The 21,853-nt window shown below is 43.8% G+C and overlaps 1 protein-coding gene across 1 annotated transcript; it reads left to right on the top strand.

Annotated features, from left to right (window-relative positions):
• The first annotated feature begins 4,830 nt into the window (after positions 1 to 4,830).
• LOC138362936 (uncharacterized) lies at positions 4,831 to 9,528 on the top strand. The gene is made up of 2 exons (XM_069321516.1): positions 4,831 to 5,009; positions 6,372 to 9,528. Exons 1-2 carry the CDS (start codon positions 4,831 to 4,833, stop codon positions 9,526 to 9,528), a joined length of 3,336 nt encoding a protein of 1,111 aa, XP_069177617.1.
• Positions 9,529 to 21,853: the final 12,325 nt, after the last annotated feature.

Raw genomic sequence — 21,853 nt, 5'->3', positions numbered from 1 at the left:
AGGACGACGGACCGAAACGTCGTCGTCCCTTCAACTTCTAGTGTGTGGTCTGGTCAATATACTTCAGCCACGTTATTGTGACTCATTGCCTGTATATCAATCCTGCCTAACTTGTCAAAAATATTTGAAAAACTAATCTACAAGCAGCTTTACTCTTATCTAGCCAAACACAATATACTTAGCTATTGTCAATATGGCTTCAGACCCCAAAAAAGCACTAACGATGCACTTATTAGTATGATTAACTTGATTCATGCAGCACTTGATAAAAAAAGAGTACCCTGTTGGGTTATTTGTGGACCTGTGTAAGGCTTTTGACACTGTCAGCCACCAAAACCTTCTTCTTAAATTACATCATTATGGAGTCAGAGGACACTCCCAGCAATACCTCAAATCTTACCTTACTGACAGGCTTCAGTATGTTTCTGAATAATTCAATTTCTCCCACCCTACCCAACAACATCGGTGTTCCTCAGGGCAGCATACTTGGCCCTCTCCTCTTTCTCATCTACATTAATGATCTTCCAAATCCCTCTCAACACCTCAAACCAATTCTATTTGCTGACGACACAACCTTCATTTACTCCAGTCCTGATCCCCTTGCTCTGAATGCCACTGTAAATACTGAGCTAAATAAAGTCCATCTATGGCTAACTGCCAACAAACTCACACTTAACATTGACAAAACTTTCTATATTCTGTTTGGCAATAAATCCTCTAATCAAATAAATCTCAAAATAAACAATACCCAAATTTGTAACAAATTAGATGGCATATTCCTTGGCGTTCTCATTGACCTCAAGCTGAATTTCCAGGGATACATTCTAAATATATCAAAAAAAGTTTCAAAAACTGTTGGCATTCTTTCTAAGATCAGATATTATGTACCCCGCCCTGCCCTGGTGACTCTCTCTATTACTCCCTCATCTCTCTAGATCTCAACTATGGTATTTGTGCTTGGGTTTCTACTACCCAAAATCATTTACGTCCTCTAATTACTCAACGCAAAGCTGCAATTAGGACAATATCAAACTCTGGCCACAGACATCACTCGGTACCCCTACTCAAATCTCTGAATATGTTAGATATTAAGTCGCTGCACATTCTCTCATGTGTATTATACATATATAAAACGCTGAACTGTAATGCCAGTCCTGACCTCAAAAGCTTCATTGAAGGTTGTAACAGAACCCATGAGCACCACACCAGAAATAAATACAGTTTTGATATTCCAAGAGTACGAATTAATCAAACTAGAAATGCTCTACAAATCAAGGGACCCAGAATGTGGAATGACCTTCCCAAAAATGTTAAAGACTGTACCTCTCTCAACCAGTTTAAGGTAAAAACGAAGCACTACCAAATAAATTCCCTGTAACCTACCTTACCCCTCTATTGTCAACCCATGTCTGTTTTAAAAAAAAAAAAAACGCTGTTTGTCGACCTAATTGTTATTTGCGCTGCTTTTTCAGCCATGTTCCCCCTTTTTTTGTCTTTATTTTTATTTGTTCTCAACACATTTTATTCTTTATACTCAATTAGTATTAATTTTTAGTCATTAATGTTTTTCCTGCCCGAAACGCTTTGCGTAATAGTGGCTTTAGGCATTGTATGTACTAGCTCTATCTATAAATCGATCAAATTTTGGAAAATCTCTTGTATGTATGTACTTTACCTGAATAAACATTTATTTATTTATTTAATTATTTATTTACTATCCTCTCTACTACACCTTTGCTCCTCACCTTTCTCTTGCCTATTTATTGCCTGTCTCTACTTCATCACAATCGACTTGAGAATGGTCCAGGACGGACCGAAACGTCGTCGTCCCTTCACCTTCTAGTGTGTGGTCTGGTCAACATACTTTAGCCACGTTATTGTGACTCATCGCCTGCATAATGTGGAATTTATTAATGGGTTGTCAAATACGGTATTTAAAAGCGTGCAAGTCTTTTTAGGAGAACAAGTGATTGAATCTAATTCTAATTTCAATTACTGGTCTTTTATAAAAGTAAATACATGCATGCCAACCTCTAAGATGGCCACACTAGGTCGAATTGGTGCCTTTCGCAGTGATAGGAAGGGAAGTGGCATCATTACAAATTTTCTAATACCTATTTTACCAATGCGAATGAGAAAGAGAAAGATTTTATTAATGACTGTAAAACTAATGGGCTATCAATGTGTTTTCCCTCAGCCCTGGATATTTCTACCCTAGATCAGTATATTTTAGATAATATTGATTTACATCTAAGATTCGAACTTTCCCCCAAAAGCTTGGATTCTAAATTCGAGCGCTGCAGATGCCTCTAAATTTAGAGTCCATTTGGATTATGCGAAATTATTGGTGACCCGTGTTTTTCCTTAACCAACTGCCTATCTTGCTTTGAATAACTCTTTGACAGCTTCAGCAGAAAGTGCAACATATACTTACAACAAGACACTATCTAAAAATTATGTCCTAGCAGCGAATCAGACGAGTCTCTTGATTGATCAGCCCTGGTCTCATGTCATACCTCATTAATTATATATGGTTGTAGTTCCAATGAGCGCTTATGCCGGTGAATATACCGAAAATGGTTTGTATTTCGAAAATGGTAAGATAAGTAATATAGCCATTTTTGTAAATAATATAGCCGTATATCGTATTTCGAGTGAATTTCACCATCATTATTCGCGACTTTATTATGAAACAATTCGGGCGATAGGACTGGAGATTCCATTCTTGAATACAGACCTCTTAATAGAGGAAGATCCGTATTTGTATTTAACCCAACTGTGGTAGATACAAGAGATGCTCTACCCGTAGAGAAATCCGGTAACTTATGCATGGAACTTCTTTTTGATGGGGGTTTTACATATAACAGACTGATTCTACTCTTTGCAGAAACGACCGGGATGTTATCCATCGACCACCAAAGAACTGTTTTTTTGTGATATGGGTGCCTAAAACAACAAAATAATGAATTGCCAAGAAATTAATTTAAATTTACTTAGATGCACGAAGGCTTTTAGCTGCCGCTTTGAGCTCGGGGGACAGTATGGTGCTTCTGTAATTGCCTCGATTCTTTCCTCCTTCTGCAATAAGCCTTCGTGAGAACAAGGAGATAGTTGTCAGGAGAGGTGACAAGTCGCCAATATATGTCATTCTTAAAAAAGACGAATATCTGGCGAAAACGAACCTCATACTCTCTGACCAAACTAAGTTCCAAAGGGTAACGAAGGACACTACAGCCGAATTGAAAGCAAAGGTCAACAAACTGATCGAAACTGTGAACGCCAAGAAATCCGGACTCCACCTGCCAAAGATCATTGGGGAATATAAACCTGGATATGCGTATGGAAATGTCAAGACACACAAGCCTGGAAACCCACTTCGGTCAATCATTAGCCTGTTACGGACCCGAGTCCAGCGTCCGAGCACGGAGCAGTGACGACCACGCCATCTGTGGGTCAGCTCCCGAAACCCCCTCCAAACGGACGACGACACCTGGTGAGGACGACGTGTACTGGCTACAAGGGCCAGTTTCCAGTCCTGTTCGGCTCACAACACAGCCGCCGCTGACCTCTGGTGAGGTGGTGCTCAGACAACAACGCCATCTATGGAGTGGATATGTCGGGTGTTTGTGTCTGAGCCTGTAAGTGAGGTGCTTTTGTGTGTAACTGTTATTGATGACGTGTCTACTTACAGAGTCGACCTGGGACTGCTGTAAGGGAAGTTGAGTCAGTCTACCCAAGGCAGCCGTCCCCATACCTTGTGCTTTGCTGCAGCAGCTGTGAGTCGCCTCCTGGAGGAACACTGTGGTGTTACCCTGCCAGTGAAGTGGCAGTAGAAAGATTGTCGTACCCGGGACCGACTGCTGGAGACGATTGACTACTGGGGTATTGAGGACAGGAGAGTGATTTGTGATATCACACGAGGCTCCTGACTAGGGCGCTACCCTAGTATCGCTCGTGGAGTGGCCCGACCAGCGTTGCTGATCCGAAACCTGCCAGCTGTTCTGCTGGACTTGTGGTTGACGGCCTCCACGGCGGTGCCCCAGTGGAACTGTGTTTTGGCTGGCCTGTGTCTGGGGTAGACTCAGCTTGATCGAAGGATTCGTCAAGAGACCACGAAAGCACCGAGGACTCTGCACCGAGAGCTTCCTGCGTCTTCAGGAGAAGACAACCGTGTATATACTTCCCTTGTGTAGTGTTAATACCCCTCCCCCTGTGTAACTTTTATATATTACTTATTGGTGAAGGTAATTATAATCTTAAGTTTTTGCCTTTCTTTCCCTTCCCCTTTTATTTTACTTGCGTCACGGATCTCATCCCTTGAAAGCCACTACTGGCTTGGGGCTGGATACAACTTCCTCTAATAACATCAGAGTACGAACCCAGTTGCGACCCGAGAGGGCCGTAACATAATTGGCATCCCCAGCGGGATCCGTCCCCTTCTTAAGTATGTTTGACAGGGGTGGTGAAGTGGCGTAATCCCTGTAAATAATTCCCCCTGTGTGTGACGATTGTGACGTTATACGTCCTGTGCGGTGCTCAAGAGTGACTAAGTGCGATATTGTGCAGTGCGGTGCTCGCTGTGATTAAGCGATTAAGTGCAATATTATGTAGTGCGGTGCTCGGCGTGATTCAGTGCAATATTGTAGAGCGAAGTGTTCGTTGTGATTCAGTGCAATATTGTGTAGTGCGGTGCCCGAAGTAATTACGTGCAATATTGGCAAGTGAGGCGCCAGGTGCGATAAAGTGCAATATTGACGTAGAACAGTGTTCGGTGCGTTAGGTGCTAATGTGTAAGCGGTGTGTTAAGTGCTAAGTGTTCCATCTGTGACAATGGCAGAAAAAGCTACCATCGATGATCTGGACGATGTTCAGGCTTTTCTGAACAGAGAGGACTGTCTTGCCAGATTAAAATATCTGAACAAACAGGAACTGGTACTGGTGAGCGCCTACCTGGAGATCAAGATCCGTGCCAGTGATTCCCATGTGGAGATCTTGTCAAAGGTTCACCGGCATTTGAAGGCCGAGGAAAAACAGGAAGGTGAGGTACCAAGTACAAAAGAAAGTGAGGAAGTAGCTTCCACTGAAAAGGAAGACAAAGGCAGTGACATTGACAGTGATGCAGGTGAGCTGAATATTAGCTTTCTTACAGTCAAAATGCGTGCCTTAGAGATAAATCGTGAGATAGAATGGAAGAAATTAGAAATGGAAAGAGAGAGACAAGATAAAGAATTAGAGATGAGGCGTTTAGAATTAGAAGAGAGGAAGGCAGAAAGAGAAAGAGAAGAGAAACGAGAGAGAAAGAGAAGAACGAGAAAGAGAAGAGAAACGAGAAAGAGAAGAGCGAGAAAGGGAGAGAGAAGAACGAGAAAGAGAAGAGAAACGAGAAAGAGAAGAGCGAGAAAGAGAAGAGAAACGAGAAAGAGAACAGCGAGAGAGAGAAGAAAACGAAAGGCAGAGACAACATGAACTAGAAGTATTACGATTAGGCGGTGGTCGGAGGGCAACGACGGAAGCCAGCAGTTTTGATCCGGTAAGGAACATCAAAATGGTCCCCAAATTCAATGAGAAGGAAGTGTCAAAGTTCTTTGCAGCCTTCGAAAAAGTCGCTGCCTCTTTGGAGTGGCCAAGGGAGAATTGGGCCATCATGATACAGTCAGTCTTGACTGGGAAGGCCCAAATCGCCTACTCCACGTTATCCCTTGACGACTCCGGCGATTATGACAAGGTGAAGAAGGTTGTGCTCATGGTGTACCAATTGGTACCTGAGGCGTACAGGCAGAAGTTCAGAAACCTGAAAAAGACCTCAGAGCACACTTTCACCGAATTCGCCACCATCAAGGAGCGACTTTTCCAGGAATGGTGTGCCTCTCGGAAGGTGGAGACCAAAGAAGACCTCGAGCAGCTTATACTGCTAGAGGACTTCAAGGATTGTTTGTCTGGAGACCTGAAGACGTATCTAGAGGAACAGCAGGTAGAGACCTTGAGTGCAGCAGCCACAATGGCTGAGGAATACATCCTGACTCATAGGCCATCTGCTAGGTACGTCCCGAAGACCTATTCAAGATACCCAGCCAAACATAGACCGGAAGATAAAACTGCCCCTCGTAGTGTCGCCAAGTCAACCTCAGATAGTCCTCGGAGGATTAGTCCGAAAAGGGATGTATTGTGTTGGACCTGCGGCAAGAGAGGACATATTGCTGCAAAGTGTCGTAGCAGTACAGGTAATAATCCCCGTAGGGAAGTCATGCTGATGAACAGTATTAGTACCACCGACATCCACCCTAGAGAAGAGGAAAGGATTGTTCGCCCCATATACCTCCCAAGGGCATGTAGCCAGTGGCCTTTCGAGTAAGCCCTGTGGTAATACTCAGAGACAGTGGAGCGGCCCAGTCTCTAATTTTGGAAACATCATTACCCGAAGGTATATCGGCGAATGGGATGCAGAAGGTAATCCTGGGTGGATTCCCTTCCACCTTGTACGTTGCCCCTTTGGTACAAGTGCATCTAGACTCTCAGTACTTCAAAGGTGAGTGTCAGTTGGCTGTGGTGAATAGTTTTCCCATAAAGGGGATTGACGTAATATTGGCCAATGACTTAGCCCTAGGATTGTTACCCAACTGTCCCCTGGTAGTGGATGATCCAGAATGTGAAGAGACCAGTCCTATCGCGGCGGTGCAAACCCGGTCTCAGGCGCAACTCCATGCACCGCCAGATTTAAGCACTTTGTTTGACTCTCCTCCTATCCCTCAGGTTACGAGTAGCCATACACCAGTCCCGCCCGTCCAGATGCCGGTTCCTGAAAACTGGACTCGAGCCCATCTGATAGAGGAACAGAAGAAGGACCCTCAGGTACGGAAGTTGGCCGACACCATAGACTCTCCTACGAAAGGAGGTGATTTGTATGTATGGGCAAGTGATGTACTGTGTCGCCGGCATCCTCCGAAATATCCCCAGTCAACTGTGGTGGGTGAACAAATAGTCGTCCCAGCCGTGTTCAGATCTAAGCTGTTAGAAACGACCCATGCCAATAGATTTGCTGGACATGGTGGGATCTCTAAGACTTTCCAACGCCTAGCCAAGAGTTTCTACTGGCCGCATATGAAGGAGGACGTACGTCGCTTTTGCAAAACCTGCCACGCTTGCCAGGTTGCCGGGAAAGCAAACCAGCCTGTCCCCAAAGCCCCTTTATACCCCATTCCATCCATAGGTGAGCCCTTCGAACATCTCATCCTTGATATAGTAGGCCCACTTCCGCCTTCTACCTCAGGGGTGCAGTATTTGCTAACGATACTAGATCGGGTTAGTAGGTACCCAGAAGCGATCCCCCTTAAGACCATGACTGCGAAGGTCCTGGTGAAACATTTGCTCTGGTTCGTCTCGCGATACGGTCTTCCTAAGACCCTTCAGACGGACCAAGGATCTAACTTTATGTCCCATTTGTTTCGCCAACAGATCGCCGACCTGGGAATCCGACAGATTACCTCCAGTGCCTACCATCCCGAGTCTCAAGGAGCTTTGGAGCGTTTTCACCAGACGTTGAAGGGCATGCTTCGGAAGTTTTGCTATGACCGGCAGAGTAAGTGGGTTGAAGACCTGCCCTACCTCCTATTTGCGGTAAGATCAGTGCCCAATGAATCCCTAGAAATCTCCCCATTCGAGATGATCTTTGGTCACTCAGTAAGAGGTCCCTTAGAGGTGGCACGAGACCATTGGCTAGACACGGAAGCCAATGAGGACGTTGTGGACTGGTTGTCTACAAATAAAGGCCGGCTGTGCTCAGCATGGGAGATGGCTACGAGAACCCTGGAACACACGCAAAAAACTACCAAGAGCAGGTATAATAGAAGGACCAAGCAAAGAGAATTTCAAGTAGATCTGGTTTTGGTATGTACTCCTACAGTAACCGGAAGCTTGAGCGCCAGATTTGTAGGTCCCTACCAGGTTGTAAAGAAGGTTACTAATCTCAATTACCTTCTTAGTACTCCAGACCGCCGGAAGAAAGAAACTTTGGTTCATGTCAATATGATCAAGAAATACGAGGGTCGGGATACACTCCCAATAACCTTGGTGACCACAAACGACGACATTGAGGAGGAAGAGGTGTTAACTAACTCAGAAATTCTGTTAAACTTGCAGGCAAAATTGACACACGTGGCCGAAGGACATCAACCATCATTGCTGCAGATGATCCAGGAATACAAGCCCATCTTCGAAGATGTTCCAGGATTAACATCCGTCCTAAGGCATGATGTCGAGCTGGAGGAAGGAGTCCGACCTATAAAGCAACACCCTTACCGTCTCAACCCACTGAAGAAACGGGTGGTGAAAGAGGAGGTAGATTACATGCTGAAACACCATCTTATAGCCCCGAGCTCGAGCCCATGGTCGTCCCCGATACTACTAGTGCCCAAACCTGGTAAGAAATACCGTCTTTGTATTGATTATCGCCAGGTGAATAAGGTCACAGTAGCAGATACCTATCCTCTCCCCAGGGTAGAGGAATGTCTGGATGCCATAGGTAAAGCTCGTTACCTGACTAAATTTGACCTGTTCAAGGGCTATTGGCAAGTCCCCCTCACGGAGAAGGCCAAACCCATATCAGCATTTGTGACTCCCGACGGGCTGTTTGAATGTCAGGTGATGCCATTCGGGATGAAAAACGCAGCCTTCACTTTCCAGAGACTGATGGGTATTGTGTTGCGTGACGTGGAAAACACCTTAGTCTACATCGATGATGTATTAATATATGATGTAGATTGGCAGGATCATCTGCGTCACATAGAGGATTTCTTCAAGGCCATGCTCCAGTCAGGATTGGTGGTCAACCTGCATAAATCTGAGTTTGCCAGAACCTCTGTCATCTTCTTAGGTCATAAGGTTGGAGGAGGATGGATTGCGCCGAAGGCCAGTAAGATAGAGGCAATAGTCCAGTACCCTACACCAGCTACCAGGAAGGACATCTTGCGTTTCCTTGGTATGGCTGGTTTCTATCGTAAGTTTGTCCCTAATTTTTCCTCCATCGCCGCCCCCCTGACAAATCTTTTGAAGAAGGGGGTGAAACTAATATGGAATGAGAATTGCCAGGAGGCATTTGAGAGTCTAAAGGCAATTCTAATCTCTTCTCCGATCCTCAGGTCCCCGAGCTTTGAGGATAGATTTATCCTGACGGTCGACGCTTCAGACTATGGCCTGGGGTCCGTAGTATCTCAGACGGACGAAAAGGGCGTGGAACATCCTGTGGCCTATCATTCTAAGAAGTTCACCCCCAGTCAGCTTAACTACTCAGTCATAGAAAAAGAAACGTTGGCCTTAATTAATTCCGTCCAGCACTTTGAGGTATACCTAACAAGTAATGGTCACCCTATATTAGTACGGACTGACCATAATCCTCTAAAGTTCCTGGCTCAGTTTAGGCAAAAGAACCTCAGGCTCACCAGATGGAGTCTACATCTGCAACAATATCCCCTCCAGATCGAACACATCAAAGGGGTGGACAATGTAGTAGCTGATGCATTGTCTCGCGTCTAGATCCACATACTAATTTGGTTTGTCTTCTCTTTCTAGAACCCCAAACCAAATTCTTTTGGTGGGGAGGTGTTACGGACCCGAGTCCAGCGTCCGAGCACGGAGCAGTGACGACCACGCCATCTGTGGGTCAGCTCCCGAAACCCCCTCCAAACGGACGACGACACCTGGTGAGGACGACGTGTACTGGCCACAAGGGCCAGTTTCCAGTCCTGTTCGGCTCACAACACAGCCGCCGCTGACCTCTGGTGAGGTGGTGCTCAGACAACAACGCCATCTATGGAGTGGATATGTCGGGCGTTTGTGTCTGAGCCTGTAAGTGAGGTGCTTTTGTGTGTAACTGTTATTGATGACGTGTCTACTTACAGAGTCGACCTGGGACTGCTGTAAGGGAAGTTGAGTCAGTCTACCCAAGGCAGCTGTCCCCATACCTTGTGCTTTGCTGCAGCAGCTGTGAGTCGCCTCCCGGAGGAACACTGTGGTGTTACCCTGCCAGTGAAGTGGCAGTAGAAGGATTGTCATACCTGGGATCGACTGCTGGAGACGATTGACTACTGGGGTATTGAGGACAGGAGAGTGATTTGTGATATCACACGAAGGCTCCTGACTAGGGCGCTACCCTAGTATCGCTCGTGGAGTGGCCCGACCAGCGTTGCTGATCCGGAACCTACCAGCTGTTCTGCTGGACTTGTGGTTGACGGCCTCCACGGCGGTGCCCCAGTGGAACTGTGTTTTGGCTGGCCTGTGTCTGGGGTAGACTCAGCTTGATCGAAGGATTCGTCAAGAGACCACGAAAGCACCGAGGACTCTGCACCGAGAGGATCCCGCGTCTTCAGGAGAAGACAACCGTGTATATACTTCCCTTGTGTAGTGTTAATACCCCTCCCCCTGTGTAACTTTTATATATTACTTATTGGTGAAGGTAATTATAATCTTAAGTTTTTGCCTTTCTTTCCCTTCCCCTTTTATTTTATTTGCGTCACGGATCTCATCCCTTGAAAGCCACTACTGGCTTGGGGCCGGATACAACTTCCTCTAATAACATCAGAGTACGAACCCTAGTTGCGACCCGAGAGGGCCGTAACATAGCCAGATACCCACACCCACGTACAGACTGGCGAAGCGACTCAACGGCCTGCTGACTCCTTATGTTCCTTGCGCCTTCAGCCTGAAGTCTCCAAAGGAATTTGTTGACTTACTGCGGGGCACACGGGCCACAGGGATAAGAGCCTTGTTGGACGTAGAATCGCTGTTTACCAACGTACCTGTGGACGAGACAATCGGGATGATAGCCGACAGAGTGTATTGTGATCCAGCCTGTACTCCTCTTGACATACCCGAAAATATTCTAAGGAAACTACTCCAAGCTTGTACTAAAGAGGCACCCTTCTTGAGCCCGGATGGGCACATGTATAAGCAAGTAGATGGGGTCGCCATGGGTTCTCCCCTAGGTGTCCTGTTTGCAAACTTCTACATGGGTACCATCGAGCAAAAAGTCTTAGTCGACATGAAATTGAAACCGGCCATATACTGCAGGTATATTGACGACATTTTTACACAGGTACCTGATGTCAGACATCTGCAGGAGCTGAAGGAGGCATTTGAGCAGAGTTCCGTGCTGCGTTTCACTTACGAGATGGAAAAGGATGGGAAGCTGCCCTTTCTAGATGTAACAGTCATGGAAAAGAGCGGAGGTTTCCACACTGCAGTCTACACTAAGGAAACGAACATACGAATGTGCCTAAATGCCAACAGCGACTGCCCAGACAGGTACAAGAGGAGTGTTGTTAACGCATATGTCGACCGTGCTCTCAGCCACAGCTCAGAATGGAAGCAAGTCGACGAAGAACTCTGTAGGGTAAGGCAGGTCCTAGTCAACAATGGCTTCTCCAATGGTTTCGTCGAAGAAATCATAAGAAGGAAAGTGAAACGCCATGCAACCTCTGAAGAGACAACTAACACAACACCTATACCCCCAATTAGACTATTTTACAGGAACTTCTTTTCCACAGCTCATAAAACGGAGGAAAGGGTACTGAAAGATATTGTTAATAGAAACGTTATCCCTACAGACAAAAATCAGAGGATACAACTGACGATTTACTATAAAACTAGAAAAACGGCCAGCCTACTCATGAGAAACTCTCCAGACACAAAGCAGAACGCTTTAAAAGAGAACAACGTCGTTTATGCCTTCAAATGCCCACTTGGGGACTGTAAGCTCCAAAAAACCCAGTAAATAGGCAAGACAACAACATCTCTTTCTAGGCGTTTAACGATGCATAAACAACAGGGCTCCATTAAGGAACATATAATCTCTTCCCACAACCAAACCATCGCCAGAGAAATTCTAGTAAACAACACAGAAATCATCGATAGTTACAGCGACAGCAGACGGCTTGACGTTTGCGAGGCACAACACATTAAGAAGTCAACACCAGCAATCAACAGCCAATTAATGCACAACTATATTCTACCCACCTCAAGACTCCGCTCCAATATAGAAGCATCAAGAAATATGGACCAATAGGCTTTCTACAATCACTTCCATTTCAATACCCATTGTTTCGTGTTCTGTCTTGTGTTGATGAAATTAATACCCTATTAAATACCACCTCACCCCATCCACCTCACTCGAATGTAGATATAAACAAATCGGAGATGTGTAAGTTCTATTCAGTTGTGTATGTGTAAAGTCTTTGAAAATGTAATAAGTTTTACGAAACGCGCTCAAGTGTCGCGTCAGACTAGAAATAAAAATGAATTTTTGAGAATTGATTTTTGAATTACCTCCAACAGTGAAAAGAAATGTACGAAAGATTGAGAAAATTCGTGTTAGAATTATTAATCTTACTTTTTCGGTCATATTTAATAACATATATATATATATATATATATATATATATATATATATATATATATATATATATATATATATATATATATATATATATATATATATATATGTCGTACCTAGTAGCCAGAACGCACTTCTCAGCCTACTATGCAAGGCCCGATTTGCCTAATAAGCCAAGTTTTCATGAATTAATTGCTTTTCGACTACCTAACCTACCTAACCTAACCTAACCTAACTTTTTCGGCTACCTAACCTAAACTAACCTATAAAGATAGGTTAGTTTAGGTTAGGTAGGGTTGGTTAGGTTCGGTCATATATCTACGTTAATTTGAAATCCAATAAAAAAAAATTGACATCTTACATAATGAAATGGGTTGCTTTATCATTTCATAAGAAAAAAATTAGAGAAAATATATTAATTCATGAAAACTTGGCTTATTAGGCAAATCGGGCCTTGCATTGTAGGCTGAAAAGTGAGTTCTGGCTACTAGGTACGACATATATATATATATATATATATATATATATATATATATATATATGTCGTACCTAGTAGCCAGAACTCACTTCTCAGCCTACTATTCAAGGCCCGATTTGCCTAATAAGCCAAGTTTTCCTGAATTAATATATTTACTAAAATTTTTTTCTTATGAAATGATAAAGCAACCCTTTTCTCTATGTATGAGGTCAATTTTTTTTTATTGGAGTTAAAATTAACGTAGATATATGACCGAACCTAACCAACCCTACCTAACCTAACCTAACCTATATTTATAGGTAAGGTTAGGTTAGGTAGCCAAAAAAAGCTAGGTTAGGTTAGGTTAGGTAGGTTAGGTAGACGAAAAAACATTAATTCATGAAAACTTGGCTTATTAGGCAAATCGGGCCTTGAATAGTAGGCTGAGAAGTGCGTTCTGGCTATTAGGTACGACATATATATATATATATATATATATATATATATATATATATATATATATATATATATATATATATATTTATATATATATGTATGTCGTACCTAGTAGCCAGAACGCACTTCTCAGCCTACTTTGCAAGGCCCGATTTGCCTAATAAGCCAAGTTTTCACGAAATAATTGTTTTCTACTACCTAACCTAACCTAACCTAACTTTTTAGGCTACCTAACCTAACGTAACCTATAAAGATAGGTTAGGTTAGGTTAGGTAGGGTTGGTTAGGTTCGGTCATATATCTACGTTAATTTTAACTCCAATAAAAAAAAAATTGACCTCAAACATAATGAAATGGGTAGCTTTATCATTTCATAAGAAAACAATTTGAGAAAATATATTAATTCAGGAAAACTTTGCTTATTAGGCAAATCGGGCCTTGCATAATAGGCTGAGAAGTGCGTTCTGGCTACTAGGTACGACATATATATATATATATATATATATATATATATATATATATATATATATATATATATATATATATATATATATATATATAACTGAAAACTCACACCCCAGAAGTGACTCGAACCCATACTCCCAGGAGCAACGCAACTGGTATGTACAAGACGCCTTAATCCACTTGACCATCACGACCGGACAAAATGAGGTGATAGCCGAGGCTATTTGAACCACCCCACCGCCGGCACTCGGATAGTAATCTTGGGCATAGCATTTTACCAAATCACCTCATTCTTTGGGGCACACGTGAGGAACACAAATGCGAACAAGCCTGAATGATCCCCAGGACAATATGCAACTGAAAACTCACACCCCAGAAGTGACTCGAACCCATACTCCCAGGAGCAACGCAACTGGTATGTACAAGACGCCTTAATCCACTTGACCATCACGACCGGACAAAATGAGGTGATAGCCGAGGCTATTTGAACCACCCCACCGCCGGCACTCGGATAGTAATCTTGGGCATAGCATTTTACCAAATCACCTCATTCTTTGGGGCACACGTGAGGAACACAAATGCGAACAAGCCTGAATGGTCCCCAGGACAATATGCAACTGAAAACTCACACCCCAGAAGTGACTCGAACCCATACTCCCAGGAGCAACGCAACTGGTATGTACAAGACGCCTTAATCCACTTGACCATCACGACCGGACAAAATGAGGTGATAGCCGAGGCTCGTGATGGTCAAGTGGATTAAGGCGTCTTGTACATACCAGTTGCGTTGCTCCTGGGAGTATGGGTTCGAGTCACTTCTGGGGTGTGAGTTTTCAGTTGCATATTGTCCTGGGGACCATTCAGGCTTGTTCGCATTTGTGTTCCTCACGTGTGCCCCAAAGAATGAGGTGATTTGGTAAAATGCTATGCCCAAGATTACTATCCGAGTGCCGGCGGTGGGGTGGTTCAAATAGCCTCGGCTATCACCTCATTTTGTCCGGTCGTGATGGTCAAGTGGATTAAGGCGTCTTGTACATACCAGTTGCGTTGCTCCTGGGAGTATGGGTTCGAGTCACTTCTGGGGTGTGAGTTTTCAGTTGCATATTGTCCTGGGGACCATTCAGGCTTGTTCGCATTTGTGTTCCTCACGTGTGCCCCAAAGAATGAGGTGATTTGGTAAAATGCTATGCCCAAGATTACTATCCGAGTGCCGGTGGTGGGGTGGTTCAAATAGCCTCGGCTATCACCTCATTTTGTCCGGTCGTGATGGTCAAGTGGATTAAGGTGTCTTGTACATACCAGTTGCGTTGCTCCTGGGAGTATGGGTTCGAGTCACTTCTGGGGTGTGAGTTTTCAGTTGCATATTGTCCTGGGGACCATTCAGGCTTGTTCGCATTTGTGTTCCTCACGTGTGCCCCAAAGAATGAGGTGATTTGGTAAAATGCTATGCCCAAGATTACTATCCGAGTGCCGGCGGTGGGGTGGTTCAAATAGCCTCGGCTATCACCTCATTTTGTCCGGTCGTGATGGTCAAGTGGATTAAGGCGTCTTGTACATACCAGTTGCGTTGCTCCTGGGAGTATGGGTTCGAGTCACTTCTGGGGTGTGAGTTTTCAGTTGCATATTGTCCTGGGGACCATTCAGGCTTGTTCGCATTTGTGTTCCTCACGTGTGCCCCAAAGAATGAGGTGATTTGGTAAAATGCTATGCCCAAGATTACTATCCGAGTGCCGGCGGTGGGGTGGTTCAAATAGCCTCGGCTATCACCTCATTTTGTCCGGTCGTGATGATCAAGTGGATTAAGGCGTCTTGTACATACCAGTTGCGTTGCTCCTGGGAGTATGGGTTCGAGTCACTTCTGGGGTGTGAGTTTTCAGTTGCATATTGTCCTGGGGACCATTCAGGCTTGTTCGCATTTGTGTTCCTCACGTGTGCCCCAAAGAATGAGGTGATTTGGTAAAATGCTATGCCCAAGATTACTATCCGAGTGCCGGCGGTGGGGTGGTTCAAATAGCCTCGGCTATCACCTCATTTTGTCCGGTCGTGATGGTCAAGTGGATTAAGGCGTCTTGTACATACCAGTTGCGTTGCTCCTGGGAGTATGGGTTCGAGTCACTTCTGGGGTGTGAGTTTTCAGTTGCATATTGTCCTGGGGACCATTCAGGCTTGTTCGCATTTGTGTTCCTCACGTGTGCCCCAAAGAATGAGGTGATTTGGTAAAATGCTATGCCCAAGATTACTATCCGAGTGCCGGCGGTGGGGTGGTTCAAATAGCCTCGGCTATCACCTCATTTTGTCCGGTCGTGATGGTCAAGTGGATTAAGGCGTCTTGTACATACCAGTTGCGTTGCTCCTGGGAGTGTGGGTTCGAGTCACTTCTGGGGTGTGAGTTTTCAGTTGCATATTGTCCTGGGGACCATTCAGGCTTGTTCGCATTTGTGTTCCTCACGTGTGCCCCAAAGAATGAGGTGATTTGGTAAAATGCTATGCCCAAGATTACTATCCGAGTGCCGGCGGTGGGGTGGTTCAAATAGCCTCGGCTGTCACCTCATTTTGTCCGGTCGTGATGGTCAAGTGGATTAAGGCGTCTTGTACATACCAGTTGCGTTGCTCCTGGGAGTATGGGTTCGAGTCACTTCTGGGGTGTGAGTTTTCAGTTGCATATTGTCCTGGGGACCATTCAGGCTTGTTCGCATTTGTGTTCCTCACGTGTGCCCCAAAGAATGAGGTGATTTGGTAAAATGCTATGCCCAAGATTACTATCCGAGTGCCGGCGGTGGGGTGGTTCAAATAGCCTCGGCTATCACCTCATTTTGTCCGGTCGTGATGGTCAAGTGGATTAAGGCGTCTTGTACATACCAGTTGCGTTGCTCCTGGGAGTATGGGTTCGAGTCACTTCTGGGGTGTGAGTTTTCAGTTGCATATTGTCCTGGGGACCATTCAGGCTTGTTCGCATTTGTGTTCCTCACGTATGCTCCAAAGAATGAGGTGATTTGGTAAAATGCTATGCCCAAGATTACTATCCTAGTGCCGGCGGTGGGGTGGTTCAAATAGCCTCGGCTATCACCTCATTTTGTCCGGTCGTGATGGTCAAGTGGATTAAGGCGTCTTGTACATACCAGTTGCGTTGCTCCTGGGAGTATGGGTTCGAGTCACTTCTGGGGTGTGAGTTTTCAGTTGCATATTGTCCTGGGGACCATTCAGGCTTGTTCGCATTTGTGTTCCTCACGTGTGCCCCAAAGAATGAGGTGATTTGGTAAAATGCTATGCCCAAGATTACTATCCGAGTGCCGGCGGTGGGGTGGTTCAAATAGCCTCGGCTATCACCTCATTTTGTCCGGTCGTGATGGTCAAGTGAATTAAGCCGTCTTGTACATACCAGTTGCGTTGCTCCTGGGAGTATGGGTTCGAGTCACTTCTGGGGTGTGAGTTTTCAGTTGCATATTGTCCTGGGGACCATTCAGGCTTGTTCGCATTTATGTTCCTCACGTGTGCCCCAAAGAATGAGGTGATTTGGTAAAATGCTATGCCCAAGATTACTATCCGAGTGCCGGCGGTGGGGTGGTTCAAATAGCCTCGGCTATCACCTCATTTTGTCCGGTCGTGATGGTCAAGTGGATTAAGGCGTCTTGTACATACCAGTTGCGTTGCTCCTGGTAGTATGGGTTCGAGTCACTTCTGGGGTGTGAGTTTTCAGTTGCATATTGTCCTGGGGACCATTCAGGCTTGTTCGCATTTGTGTTCCTCACGTGTGCCCCAAAGAATGAGGTGATTTGGTAAAATGCTATGCCCAAGATTACTATCCGAGTGCCGGCGGTGGGGTGGTTCAAATAGCCTCGGCTATCACCTCATTTTGTCCGGTCGTGATGGTCAAGTGGATTAAGGCGTCTTGTACATACCAGTTGCGTTGCTCCTGGGAGTATGGGTTCGAGTCACTTCTGGGGTGTGAGTTTTCAGTTGCATATTGTCCTGGGGACCATTCAGGCTTGTTCGCATATATATATATATATATATATATATATATATATATATATATATATATGTCGTACCTAGTAGCCAGAACGTACTTCTCAGCCTACTATGCAAGGCCCGATTTGCCTAATAAGCCAAGTTTTCCTGAATTAATATATTTACTCAAATTTTTTTCTTATGAAATGATAAAGCTACCCGTTTAATTACGTATGAGGTCAATTTTTTTTTATTGGAGTTAAAATTAACGTAGATATATGACCGAACCTAACCAACCCTACCTAACCTAACCTAACCTATCTTTATAGGTTAGGTTTGGTTAGGTAGCCCAAAAAAGTAGGTTAGGTTAGGTTAGGTAGTCGAAAAACAAATAATTCAGGAAAACTTGGCTTATTAGGCAAATTGGGCCTTGCATAGTAGGCTGAGAAGTGCATTCTGGCTACTAGGTACGACATATATATATATATATATATATATATATATATATATATATATATATATATATATACTCCAAGCTTGTACTAAAGAGGCACCCTTCTTGAGCCCGGATGGACACATGTATAAGCAAGTAGTTGGGGTCGCCATGGGTTCTCCCCTAGGTGTCCTGTTTGCAAACTTCTACATGGGTACCATCGAGCAAAAAGTCTTAGTCGACATGAACTTGAAACCGGCCATATACTGCAGGTATGTTGACGACATTTATACACAGGTACCTGATGTCAGACATCTGCAGGAGCTGAAGGAGGCATTTGAGCAGAATTCTGTGTTGCGTTTCACTTACGAGATGGAGAAGGATTGGAAGCTGCCCTTTTTAGATGTAACAGTCATGGAAAGGACGGGAGTTTTCCACACTGCAGTCTACACTAAGGAAACAAACATAGGAATGTGCCTGAATGCCAACAGTGACTGCCGGGACAGGTACAAGAGGAGTGTTGTTAACGTTTATGTCGACCATGCCCTCAGCTACAGCTCAGAATGGAAGCAAGTCGGCGAAGAACTCTGTAGGGTAAGGCAGGTCCTAGTCAACAACGGCTTCTCCAATGGTTTCGTGGAAGACATCATAAGAAGGAAAGTGAAACGCCATGCAACCTCTGAAGAGACAACTAACACGACACCTATACCCCCTATTAGACTATTTTACAGGAACTTCTTTCCACAGAGCATAAAACGGAGGAAAGGGTACTGAAAGATATTGTCAGTAGAAACGTTATCCCTACAGACAAAAATCAGAAGATACAACTGACGATTTACTATAAAACCAGAAAAACGGCCAGCCTACTCATGAGAAACTCTCCAGACTCAAAGCAGAACGCTTTAAAAGAGACCAACGTCACCTATGCCTTCAAATGCCCACTTGTGGACTGTAAGCTCCAAAAAACCCAGTATATAGGCCAGACAACAACATCTCTTTCTAGGCGTTTAACGATGCATAAACAACAGAGCTCCATTAAGGAACATATAATCTCTTCCCACAACCAAACCATCGCCAGAGAAATCCTGGTAAACAACACAGAAATCATCGATAGATACAGCGACAGCAGGCGGCTTGACGTTTGCGAGGCACTACACATTAAGAAGTCAACACCAGCAATCAACAGCCAATTAATGCACAACTATATTCTACCCACCTCAAGACTCCACTCCAATATAGAAGCATCAAGAAATATGGACTAATAGGCTTTCTACAATCACTTCCATTTCAATACCCATTGTTTCGTGTTCTGTCTTGTGTTGATGAAATTAATACCCTATTAATGCCACCTCTTGTTCTGTCTTGTGTTGATGAAATTAATACCGTATTAATGCCACCTCACCCCATCCACCTCACTCAAATGTAGATATAAACAAAAATCGAAGATGTGTAAGTTCTATTCAGTTGTGTATTTGTAAGCTAAAGTCTTTGAAAATGTAATAAGTTTTACGAAACGCGCTCGTGTCGCGTCAGACTAGAGATAAAAATGAATTTTGGAGAATTGATTTTTTAATTACCTCCAACAGTGAAAAGAAATGTACGAAAGATTGAGAAAATTCGTGTTGGAATTATTAATCTTACTCTTTCGGTCATATTTAATAATATATGTCTACCGGAAAGACTGTTACCATAGTATACTAACATATGTATATATATATATATATATGTCGTACCTAGGATCCAGAACGCATTTCTCAGCCTACTATGCAAGGCTCAATTTGCCTAATAAGCCAAGTTTTCATGTATTAATGATTTTTCGACCACCTAACCTACCTAACCTAACCTAACCTAACTTTTTCGGCTACCTAACCTAACCTAACATATAAAGATAGGTTAGGTTAGGTTAGGTAGGGTTGGTTAGGTTCGGTCATATATCTACGTTAATTTTAACTCCTATAATTTTTTTTTTTTACCTCATATGTAATGAAATGGGTAGCTTTATCATTTCATAAGAAAAAAAATAGAGAAAATATATTAATTCAGGAAAACTTGGCTTATTAGGCAATATATATATATGTATATATATATATACATATATATATATATATATATATATACTCCAAGCTTGTACTAAAGAGGCACCCTTCTTGAGCCCGGATGGACACATGTATAAGCAAGTAGTTGGGGTCGCCATGGGTTCTCCCCTAGGTGTCCTGTTTGCAAACTTCTACATGGGTACCATCGAGCAAAAAGTCTTAGTCGACATGAACTTGAAACCGGCCATATACTGCAGGTATGTTGACGACATTTATACACAGGTACCTGATGTCAGACATCTGCAGGAGCTGAAGGAGGCATTTGAGCAGAATTCTGTGTTGCGTTTCACTTACGAGATGGAGAAGGATTGGAAGCTGCCCTTTTTAGATGTAACAGTCATGGAAAGGACGGGAGTTTTCCACACTGCAGTCTACACTAAGGAAACAAACATAGGAATGTGCCTGAATGCCAACAGTGACTGCCGGGACAGGTACAAGAGGAGTGTTGTTAACGTTTATGTCGACCATGCCCTCAGCTACAGCTCAGAATGGAAGCAAGTCGGCGAAGAACTCTGTAGGGTAAGGCAGGTCCTAGTCAACAACGGCTTCTCCAATGGTTTCGTGGAAGACATCATAAGAAGGAAAGTGAAACGCCATGCAACCTCTGAAGAGACAACTAACACGACACCTATACCCCCTATTAGACTATTTTACAGGAACTTCTTTCCACAGAGCATAAAACAAAGGAAAGGGTACTGAAAGATATTGTCAGTAGAAACGTTATCCCTACAGACAAAAATCAGAAGATACAACTGACGATTTACTATAAAACCAGAAAAACGGCCAGCCTACTCATGAGAAACTCTCCAGACACAAAGCAGAACGCTTTAAAAGAGACCAACGTCACCTATGCCTTCAAATGCCCACTTGTGGACTGTAAGCTCCAAAAAACCCAGTATATAGGCCAGACAACAACATCTCTTTCTAGGCGTTTAACGATGCATAAACAACAGAGCTCCATTAAGGAACATATAATCTCTTCCCACAACCAAACCATCGCCAGAGAAATCCTGGTAAACAACACAGAAATCATCGATAGATACAGCGACAGCAGGCGGCTTGACGTTTGCGAGGCACTACACATTAAGAAGTCAACACCAGCAATCAACAGCCAATTAATGCACAACTATATTCTACCCACCTCAAGACTCCACTCCAATATAGAAGCATCAAGAAATATGGACTAATAGGCTTTCTACAATCACTTCCATTTCAATACCCATTGTTTCGTGTTCTGTCTTGTGTTGATGAAATTAATACCCTATTAATGCCACCTCTTGTTCTGTCTTGTGTTGATGAAATTAATACCGTATTAATGCCACCTCACCCCATCCACCTCACTCAAATGTAGATATAAACAAAAATCGAAGATGTGTAAGTTCTATTCAGTTGTGTATTTGTAAGCTAAAGTCTTTGAAAATGTAATAAGTTTTACGAAACGCGCTCGTGTCGCGTCAGACTAGAGATAAAAATGAATTTTGGAGAATTGATTTTTTAATTACCTCCAACAGTGAAAAGAAATGTACGAAAGATTGAGAAAATTCGTGTTAGAATTATTAATCTTACTCTTTCGGTCATATTTAATAATATATGTCTACCGGAAAGACTGTTACCATA

The sequence above is a fragment of the Procambarus clarkii genome, chromosome 9 (assembly GCF_040958095.1).
Source record: "Procambarus clarkii isolate CNS0578487 chromosome 9, FALCON_Pclarkii_2.0, whole genome shotgun sequence".
NCBI classification, from domain to species: domain Eukaryota; kingdom Metazoa; phylum Arthropoda; class Malacostraca; order Decapoda; family Cambaridae; genus Procambarus; species Procambarus clarkii.
Note: the sequence above shows the minus strand (reverse complement) of the source record. Positions and strands in the feature narration are given on the sequence as shown.

Coding starts and splice junctions, on each gene's coding strand:
- LOC138362936 (XM_069321516.1), top strand. CDS start 4,831: ATGGCAGAAAAAGCTACCATCGATGATCTGGACGATGTTCAGGCTTTT. Junction 5,010..6,371: donor ATCTTGTCAAAGGTTCACCG/GCATTTGAAGGC, acceptor GGTAATACTCAG/AGACAGTGGAGCGGCCCAGT.